At 52.3% G+C, this 10,824-nt stretch overlaps 1 protein-coding gene across 1 annotated transcript in view; it reads left to right on the top strand.

Moving 5' to 3' along the window:
- Positions 1 to 10,824, top strand: part of pikfyve (phosphoinositide kinase, FYVE finger containing) — a 33,806-nt gene that overhangs the window by 14,526 nt on the left and 8,456 nt on the right. Inside the window, exons 12-22 of the mRNA XM_064329847.1 lie at positions 1 to 30; positions 454 to 621; positions 2,032 to 2,094; positions 2,811 to 2,940; positions 3,441 to 3,621; positions 5,754 to 5,828; positions 6,875 to 6,982; positions 7,248 to 7,525; positions 8,383 to 9,709; positions 10,225 to 10,325; positions 10,615 to 10,686. The exon at positions 1 to 30 is cut by the window's left edge and continues 112 nt beyond it. Coding sequence (XP_064185917.1) covers positions 1 to 30; positions 454 to 621; positions 2,032 to 2,094; positions 2,811 to 2,940; positions 3,441 to 3,621; positions 5,754 to 5,828; positions 6,875 to 6,982; positions 7,248 to 7,525; positions 8,383 to 9,709; positions 10,225 to 10,325; positions 10,615 to 10,686 — 2,533 coding nt within the window. The remainder of the gene's footprint in view (positions 31 to 453; positions 622 to 2,031; positions 2,095 to 2,810; positions 2,941 to 3,440; positions 3,622 to 5,753; positions 5,829 to 6,874; positions 6,983 to 7,247; positions 7,526 to 8,382; positions 9,710 to 10,224; positions 10,326 to 10,614; positions 10,687 to 10,824) is intronic.

Below are 10,824 nucleotides of genomic sequence, written 5' to 3'. Positions count from 1 at the left end.
AGCAGCTGGCGGATGAGTACCCCATGCCCAGTACGACGCCTGAGGCTAACGCCCCGCCCGGCCTCCTGCTCCCTCACTCACCTGTTCAGACTAATGAAGTATTGCAGATCATACTGAGTGTGTATGCTTAGATTTACACTCTCACACTTTCTTTCTCTCTCTCTCTCTCTCCCTCTCCCTCTTTCTTCCTCTCCTCTGCTCTCCCTCCCCCCCTTTCACTCTCCCTCTCCGTCTCTCCCTCCCTCTCCCTCTTTCTCTCTCATTCCCTCGCTTTCCCTCTCTCTCTCTATCTCCCTCTTTCTTCTTTTCTCTCTCTCTCCCTTTCTCTCCCTCTCTCTCTCCCCCCCTCTCTCTCTCTCTCTCTCTTTATCTCCCTCCCTCTCTCCCTCACCCTCTCTCCCCCTCCCCCTCTCCCTCTCTCACGCACACACACACACACGCGCGCACACACAGACTCCGCCAGCCCCAGTAAGAGAACCTCGGTCAGCAGCTTTCAGTCGGCGGTGGACAGCGATTCTGCCGCCTCCATCAACCTGAACGTGGAGCAGGACAACGTCAACTTCCACATCAAGAAGCACTCCAAGTACCCGCACGTGCCCCCGCACCCGGCCGAGCAGAAAGGTGCGAGACCCCTGGAGGAAGCGCGCCTGTGCCTGTGCCTGTTCCGCCAGGGCCCGGTTCTGACAGCACCTTCCTGTCAGCCCGTTGGTTTGGAAGCCAGGCCTTGTTAAAACCCCTCTTTATCCTGAGTCATCCCGTACTCTGGACCTCACGGGGAATTAGCACTGGTGACATCACAGCGGTAACGGCTGTGTTATTGCGGGGCGATCTTGATGAAGCCGCCGTTGCTCATGGCTAAAAAGCTGGGCCCTGGCCGCATGAAATATTTATAATGTTTCTAACGTGCCGTCTATTTTTACTGTGTTTAGTGCTGCAGTACCGGCTTGGCATTCTGTTGGGGAAAAGAGTTTTACTTTTGATTGCGTCAGAACGTAGAATGCAGAGTAGAGTGCTAAGTGCCTGTTAGCACTTGCCATTGTTCGATAATTATCAGGAACTATCTGAGGTGTAAATTGCTGTGAATGAATGCTACCACACAGGAGCCACTCAGCTACCATGCTCTGTTTGTGCTTTTCCTTGTCCATTGACCCACAAGCAGCACTGAGCTAAAGATGTCCAGTTAAGTGACTGGACGGTATCTCCTTCCACAAAAGGAGTGGAACAGGATGGCAGTAAATGGAAAATCACTGTGATCAATGTTCCTCAGATGGGGAAAGAAGGGACTCCCATTTGTGATGTAAGAGAAGAGGAAGAGGAAGGGCTATTAGCACTCAAATGCGCTAGCAGCTTCCCATTCTGTTCATTCCATGTTATTGTGTGACTCACGGACGTTTTGAGAGTATTTCTGGCTGTTGATAGTTAATTTCGACAGGTATGGCTGTTTCCTCTTTGTTTTTATTCTGCAATTTGCTGTTAATTTCCTAGAAAAAGGAGGACTATTTGTGTGTCTTGGATGTGCTAAAATCATGTCCATATCAGGACTGGCTTGTGGGTGTGCTTGATTGCTAATCAGCTTCTGTGGAAAGGGCTTAATTTAATCTGGTATTTGTGTGGGTTCTCTGTTTGCGAGATTAGTTTCTTTGCTTAGCATGCGCACTCTGTTCACATCATCATCTCAGTTTCGATTAAATTAAAAATAAAAAAAAGTGCCATCTGTCCTCATCGAACCTTTTCTGGCCGAACTCTGGTGGGTTTAAGAATGTTAAATGTTGGCAGACAGTTGGAGAGTGACTGTGTCCCGGTGCCTTGAGTAACAGAACACAGCCGGTGACTAACGGCCCTCTTTCCTTTGATCATGAAGCCAGCGTACACAGCCGGTGTTTGAACAGAGCCGCAGATTAGCCGAAGGGATGACATTTTTCCTGCCAGATATTGGCGTTGACAGACTCCTCAGTCAGGGTGTCAGATAAGGAGGCCGTTGTTGCGGTCGCTGTTTGTTCTTGCGCTGAATGACCTTTCCATGACCTTTAGCGGAGCTCCTGGTGACAGAGGACGGAGGGCAGCAGATCGCCATCAGTGACGCGTTCATTAAAGGTAAGCCCCACCCCCCCCACCCCCCAGCACTGGCCCAGGAAGTGATGTTGTGACGGGTCCAAATGTTACTTGTTGGTGGAGCATGTAGCATGTTGAAATATCTGTCTTTTAATCTACGTTTTATTATTGGGACGGAGTGTGGCACAGTGGGTAAGGAACTGGGCTTGTAACCGAAAGGTCGCAGGTTCGATTCCCGGGTAGGACACTGCCGTTGTACCCTTGAGCAAGGTACTTAACCGAAATTGCTTCAGTATATATCCAGCTGTATAAATGGATACAATGTAAAAATGCTATATAAAAGTTGTGTAAGTCGCTCTGGATAAGAGCGTCTGCTAAATGCCTATAATGTAATGTAATGTAATGTATTGACTCTTTTTTAAGAGGAGCCCTTACGGAAATGAAATATTATGCACTATACTGCTATGTTGTAATTGTGTGTGTTTTTTTAATGATAATATGATAAATTATAGTTATTATAGTTTGTGTGTATCATAAAATATAATATAATGCACACAAAATTAGCCAGAATAGAAGAATAGAACCGAAAACTCATTCAGCATTCAGGCTTGTACAGTAATATGATAAAAACAGACATGAATAAATAAAAATAGATTTTGTGCAATATGACATCTAGGTATCTATATCTCACGGGGCTCTTGCTGCATATTGATATTCCCTAGTGACACTGATATCCTGATATCCCCTTCCTGCTCCAGAGTCCCTGTTCAACAGGCGGGTGGAGGAGAAGGCCAAAGAGATGCTGTTCACCCCGCTGGGCTGGCACCACAGCTCGCTCGACCAGCTGAGGGAGGAGAACGGGGAGAAGAAGGCCATGGAGAGGCTCCTGTGAGTGTCAGGGCGACGTTCAGACTGCGTTCAGACAACATTGAGATAACATTGAAACAGCGTTGCCCGAGAGGTCGCTGGTTCGTCCCACTGCTGAATCTGTGTGCTGGTCTGGTCCATAAACCATATACCGCCCGTGTCGTTTGAGAATAACAGGGTCAGCATATTCTCAGTTTGTGCGTCCGCAGTGCCTGGTCTGGCCAGCAGTGGCCGCTAGAGAGCAATGAAACCAGCGGAACTAATGTGGGTACTTACCCCCCTATCATTCCCCAGCGAGGCTGAGCCAATCACTGCCTCACGGCCTTAGCTCATAGTCACAGTCACACAGTCATATTGTTCCTGTGGGATGTGAAACAGGAAGTGGGCTCGTATCACTGATTATTATTATCACTGAGTGCGTGCTGATGATTGTTCTGTAATTAGTCTGCTGTTTATGGGTATAGCGTAACGTGATGGTGTAGCTCCTTCAGACTTCCTCTGTCTCCATACCCTCTCTGCAGCTCCGCCAACCACAGCCACATGATGGCGCTGTTGCAGCAGCTGCTGTACAGCGAGTCCCTCTCGCTGTCGTGGCGTGACATCATCGTGCCGGTGGTGCGGCAGGTGGTGCAGACGGTGCGGCCGGACGTGCGCAGCTGCGACGACGACATGGACATCCGCCAGTTCGTCCACATCAAGAAGGTCAGAGCAGAGACCGGCGAACGGCCTGTCCGCTTCGGCTCGGACCGCACGGCACCCCGACTCACACCCGAATCACACCACAACCCATCTCACACCCGAATCACACCACAACCCGACTCACACCCGAATCACACCACAACCTGTCTCACACCACAACCCGACTCACACCCGACTCACACCACAACCCGACTCACACCACAACCCGACTCACACCCGACTCACACCACAACCCGACTCACACCACAACCCGACTCACACCCGACTCACACCACAACCCAACTCACACCCGACTCACACCACAACCCGACTCACACCACAACCCGACTCACACCCGAATCACACCACAACCAGACTCACACCCGAATCACACCACAACCCGACTCACACCACAACCCGACTCACACCACAACCCGACTCACACCACAACCCAACTCACACCACAACCCGACTCACACCCGAATCACACCACAACCCGACTCACACCACAACCCGACTCACACCACAACCCGACTCACACCCGAATCACACCACAACCCGAATCACACCACAACCCAACTCACACCACAACCCGACTCACACCCGACTCACACCACAACCTGTCTCACACCCGAATCACACCACAACCCAACTCACACCACAACCCGACTCACACCACAACCCGACTCACACCCGACTCACACCACAACCCGAATCACACCACAACCCGACTCACACCCGAATCACACCACAACCCGACTCACACCACAACCCAACTCACACCACAACCCGACTCACACCCGAATCACACCACAACCCAACTCACACCACAACCCGACTCACACCCGAATCACACCACAACCCGACTCACACCCGAATCACACCACAACCCGACTCACACCCGAATCACACCACAACCCAACTCACACCACAACCCGACTCACACCCGAATCACACCACAACCCGACTCACACCACAACCTGTCTCACACCACAACCTGTCTCACACCCGAATCACACCACAACCCAACTCACACCACAACCCGACTCACACCCGAATCACACCACAACCCGAATCACACCACAACCCGACTCACACCCGAATCACACCACAACCCGACTCACACCCGACTCACACCACAACCCAACTCACACCACAACCCGTCTCACACCCGAATCACACCACAACCCAACTCACACCACAACCCGACTCACACCCGAATCACACCACAACCCAACTCACACCACAACCCGACTCACACCCGAATCACACCACAACCCAACTCACACCACAACCCATCTCACACCCGACTCACACCACAACCCAACTCACACCACAACCCATCTCACACCCGAATCACACCACAACCCAACTCACACCACAACCCGTCTCACACCCGAATCACACCACAACCCATCTCACACCCGAATCACACCACAACCCATCTCACACCCGAATCACACCACAACCCAACTCACACCACAACCCGACTCACACCCGACTCACACCACAACCCAACTCACACCACAACCCATCTCACACCCGACTCACACCACAACCCAACTCACACCACAACCCATCTCACACCCGAATCACACCACAACCCAACTCACACCACAACCCGACTCACACCCGACTCACACCACAACGCGACTCACACCACAACCCGACTCACACCCGACTCACACCACAACCCAGCGAATTCAGACAAGAACCCCGCCTCCTGTTACGGTCTTGGTCACGGTTTTCTGCTGTTGATTTGTCAAGAAATGTTGTCTCTTGGGCTACCCAAATCGACAGCAGCAGTTATGATGAGCACTGCATGATGGGAATTTCCACACTGAGGAGAAAAAGGGGGAAAAGCCTAAAAAAAGAAATGTTGTTCAAAATCGAGCCTTTCCGAGAGCCTTTGAGTTAACAGGCTGCTGTTTCAGAGTTTCTGGTGTTTCACAAGTTCAGTCTGTGTGTTTCAGGGTGATTAGCGTTAGCGTAGCGCCAGTGCAGTCTAGCACTGCGATGTCTCACGACTCAGGAGTGAACAGAGCCCCACACCCAGTAGTCATGGGATATGACGTTAGTGTGTGTGTCTGGCACACACCAATTATAACCAGGCAGTTGTATTGTGTCTTTTTTTTTTCTTTGTTTTTTTACCCAAGATCCCGGGCGGGAAGAAGTTTGACTCTGCCGTGGTGAACGGCTTTGTTTGCACCAAGAACATCGCCCATAAGAAGGTAGGAGTGTGTCATGCGACTGTGTGGAAAAATCAGAACAGTGTAATTACCCCACAGACTACAGTGTAGTATATACAGTTAACAGTGTACAACAGTGTACGCCCCCTATAGCTGCTCTAACAGTGTACATCCCCTATAGCTGCTCTAACAGTGTACATCCCCTATAGCTGCTCTAACAGTGTACATCCCCTATAGCTGCTCTAACAGTGTACATCCCCTATAGCTGCTCTAACAGTGTACATCCCCTATAGCTGCTCTAACAGTGTACGCCCCCTATAGCTGCTCTAACAGTGTACATCCCCTATAGCTGCTCTAACAGTGTACATCCCCTATAGCTGCTCTAACAGTGTACATCCCCTATAGCTGCTCTAACAGTGTACATCCCCTATAGCTGCTCTAACAGTGTACATCCCCTATAGCTGCTCTAACAGTGTACGCCCCCTATAGCTGCTCTAACAGTGTACGCCCCCTATAGCTGCTCTAACAGTGTACATCCCCTATAGCTGCTCTAACAGTGTATATCCCCTATAGCTTCTTTCATCCAGTGTATTATAGTTAACAGTGTACGCCCCCTATAGCTGCTCTAACAGTGTACATCCCCTATAGCTGCTCTAACAGTGTATATCCCCTATAGCTTCTTTCATCCAGTGTATTATAGTTAACAGTGTACATCCCCTATAGCTGCTCTAACAGTGTACATCCCCTATAGCTGCTCTAACAGTGTACGCCCCCTATAGCTGCTCTAACAGTGTATATCCCCTATAGCTTCTTTCATCCAGTGTATTATAGTTAACAGTGTACATCCCCTATAGCTGCTCTAACCGTGTACATCCCCTATAGCTGCTCTAACAGTGTACATCCCCTATAGCTGCTCTAACAGTGTACATCCCCTATAGCTGCTCTAACAGTGTACGCCCCCTATAGCTTCTTTCATCCAGTGTATTATAGTTAACAGTGTACATCCCCTATAGCTGCTCTAACAGTGTACATCCCCTATAGCTGCTCTAACAGTGTACGCCTCCTATGGCTGTTCTCATTCTCCACAGATGAACTCCTACATCAAGAACCCCAAGATTCTGCTGCTGAAGTGCTCTATTGAGTACCTGTACAGGGAGGAGACCAAGTTCACCTGCATCGACCCCATCGTGCTGCAGGTCAGCGCCCCCTGCTGTCCCAGCTAATGCGCAGCATTCTCACAAAGTTGTTGTGACTTTGAAGGACAATAAATTGTCATTTAAGAAGGCGTTAGATAAATCAAAATGTTATCATTATTATTAGTGTGGTAGTAGTACTGTTTGTAGTAGTATTTGTATCAGTAGTATTGTTATGCTTTTGTGATACCGCTCAGTGATTGGCTGAATTAACTGGTGTTCTACAAGCTCTTTTGACCGCGAGTTTCATCCGGGTTTCGTCCGGCAGGAGCGGGAGTTCCTGAAGAACTACGTGCAGCGCATCGCGGACGTACGGCCCAACCTGGTGCTGGTGGAGAAGACCGTGTCGCGCATTGCCCAGGACATGCTGCTGGAGCACGGCATCACGCTGGTCATCAACGTCAAGCCCGTCAGTGCCCCCCCTCACCGCCCCCATCCCCCCCTCCCCCCCAACCCGACCGTCTGTGCTTCAGCCATGTCTCAGAATGTCTATGTGCTTCATCTGTGTGCCTGTGCTTTCAAAATGGCCTCCGCACACGCAAGGATGTTACTGTTATCTTTTAATATATAACGACTTCCACCGCCACAGAAATCTTTTTAATGGTTACTATCAGTATGAGAAAAGCATAAAAAGAGATAATTAGTTTGTTCTTCAAGTGTTGTTTTGTTGTTGTTCATGTCAGTTCCAGGGGACTGCCGAGTGTTGATGTCTGTTATTCTTTCAGTGGGACGAGTGAGGATGTATCATCAGGGGTGTAGCCCATCAGGCATGTGGTCAACCGCGGCTGTTGCCCTGCACAAGTGCTGGACAGTGGCCATGGCAGGGGCCTGTCATGTCCATGGCCAGCGCATGCTTGCAACCGCCTGGTGCACTCTGCCAACAGCATTCTTTTGGCTGGCACTCTCTCCCTGACTCGCTGGTCACAGCATCTCCTCTCTCAACTCGTCTCATCTGGTCTAGGCAGCACTCTCTTCTCTCAACTCGTCTGGTCTAGGCAGCACTCTCTCCTCTCAACTCATCTGGTCTAGGCAGCGCTCTCCTCTCTCAACTCATCTGGTCTAGGCAGCACTCTCCTCTCTCAACTTATCTGGTCTAGGCAGCACTCTTCTCTTGACTCATCTGGTCTAGCCAGCACTCTTCTCTCGACCCGTCTGGTCTAGGCAGCACTCTTCTCTCAACTCGTCTGGTCTAGACATATAGTATAGATGCACTGCCAGTTTTTGCATTTCATCATCAGTGCTTGGTTTGGTTGTAGAATTTAATGTCCTCCGTGCCACTGTGTTAGCTTAAAGTACTTTTAAAACACTGAATATGTATCTACATACGTATATTTTGATAACCATAAAGAATATTGTAGATTACATCTGGGAGGACAGCCCTGGTTGTGTGAATACTGGGTCAGTCTTCATTGGTCAGATTTGAAACTGCTGTTGAATGGCCAGCTCGGTTGCCACTCACCTTTCTTCCCCGCTGTTCCATTGGCAGACGAGGCGAAGACGCTGATGTTCTTCGAGGGCTGCCCCGCCCACCTGGGCTGCACGGTGAAGCTGCGGGGCGCGGCGGAGTACGAGCTGGCGCGGGTGAAGGAGATCATCGTGCTGATGATCTGCGTGGCGTACCACTCCCAGCTGGAGATCTCCTTCCTGATGGACGAGTTCGCCATGCCGCCCAGCCTGGCCAAGACCGGCTCCTTCCCCTGCCTGCTGGAGAGCGCCACGGGCGAGGAGGAGGAGGAGGAGGAGGAGGAAGAGGGCGGAGGAGAGCAGGGCAGCATGGACGGCAGTGACCCCTTCCAGTCGGGGGACGGGGGGGCGGGGCTCCTGGAGCAGGACGGGCCCCCGGGGAAGCCGGTGGCGGGGGCGGGGGCGGAGTCGTCGCCCCGGGACGGCGGGAGCCCCAAGGGCGTGGCGGCGGGCTCGGCCTCGTCCTTCACGGGGCCCGAGGGGGCGGGGCCGGACGTGCTCACCTCCACCCCGGTCTCCTGCCCCCCGGCCCCGCCCCCTCCCGTGTCCCCGCCCTTCCTGATCCCGGACCTGGAGGCGGAGGTGGGGGCGGGGCCGAAGCGGGCGCTGTCGCGGGGCGACTCGCGGGACAGCTCGGGCTCGGAGACGCCGCCGCCGGCTCCCGCCCCGCGGCTGTTCCGCGACCCGCTGCAGGACGACACCGGCATGTTCGTGGCCGAGCAGGTGGCCTCGTCGGACGACCGGCTGAAGTCGCTGTCGGCGGCGTTTCGGCAGGAGCTGAAGGACATCATCCTCTGCATCTCGCCCTTCATCACCTTCAAGGAGCCCTTCCTCCTCACCCCGGCGGGGCTCCGCTGCCCCAGCCGCGACTACTTCCCCGAGCAGGTGTACCTGTCCCCGCTGCTCAGCAAGGACTTCCGCGAGCTCGACGGCCGCCGCAAGAGGCAGCTGCTCAAGGAGGCGGGGCCTCCCCCGGGGGGCGTGGCCAACGGCGTCGCCGCGGCGACCGCGGCCCCCGCCCCCCGCTCCATCCGGGTGCTGCCGTCGCACCGGCTGACCAGCATGCGCATCGCCGAGCAGCTGGGCGGCAGCCAGGACCTGGCCCGCACCCTGGCCGACTTCCGGGCCCAGGGGGGGCGCATCCGCGCGCGGGACGCCGACCCCTTCGCCCAGGCCCCGGCCCCGCCCCTGAGGGCACCGCCCGTCAAGGCCGACAGCGAGGAGGAGCGGGGCCCACCCCAGAGCGACATGACCTGGGCCACCAAGGTACGGAGGAACCGAACGGCCTGCAGGGCTTTCACATATATTCAGAAATATACTCAGATATATTCATATATTTCAGACTATGATATTGTTACATTTGCTTGCTTTATGTGGAGAAATTATGAATAGTTGCTGCTTCCAGATACTGCAATGTGTTCTTTCTGAAAATGACGTATATATATATATATATATATATATATATATACATATAATTACATTGTTTAAAAAGTCTATGTATTACAATGCAATACAATATATTACAATAAACTGCAGTATATTTCGGTTTCCATTATGGAGGGAAATGAACACTGTCCTTGGTGTATATATTTTTTTTAAAACGTACATTAAACCGATACGTATGCGCAGTATGCTTAAACGATTTATCCAGTTTATGTGGGTTTGGATAGACCAAAACCAGAAGCCCCTCTGGCGCTAGCTGTCACTGCTACCTGATCACAGGTAGACGTCAGTTAGTTTGGAACTTCAGGGTGAGTCAGTTGTGTGGCTCTGCTCCGCAGATGGACTGCCTGAACCCCGTCAACCACCAGAGGCTCTGCGTGCTGTTCAGCAGCTCGTCTGCGCAGTCCAACAACTCGCCCAATCCCTGCGTCAGCCCCTGGTAAGCCCCGCCCCCAACCCCTGCGTCAGCCCCTGGTAAGCCCCGCCCCCAACCCTGATCACCCCTGGTAAGCCCGCCCCACCCCTCCATCAGCCGGGTAAGCCCCGCCCCCAACCCCTGCGTCAGCCCCTGGTAAGCCAGCCCCAACCCTGCATCAGCCCGTAAGCCCCGCCCCAATCCCTGCTTCAGCCCTGTGAGCCTCCCCTCTCGCTTTCTGGACAGACATCGTCATGCCAACGAGCTTTTACTGACCCCACTCTTGTTCCTCCTCTTTTGCTTTCTGTGACAGGATTGTGACGATGGAATTCTACGGCAAGAATGATCTGACCCTCGGCATATTTTTGGAAAGATACTGTTTCAGGTAAAAACATTATGGATTTGGAGACTTAAATGAAACATTTAGGCAAAAATGTCTGTCACTATTCTCCATGTCCCATCTATTGGTGGCTTTGAATGTTTGAACGCTCTGCTTGTAAGTGGTGAACTTCTTGAATGAGTT

The sequence above is a fragment of the Anguilla rostrata genome, chromosome 3 (genome assembly GCF_018555375.3).
Source record: "Anguilla rostrata isolate EN2019 chromosome 3, ASM1855537v3, whole genome shotgun sequence".
Lineage (NCBI taxonomy): Eukaryota > Metazoa > Chordata > Actinopteri > Anguilliformes > Anguillidae > Anguilla > Anguilla rostrata.
This window is presented reverse-complemented; position numbering and strand designations above follow the sequence as displayed.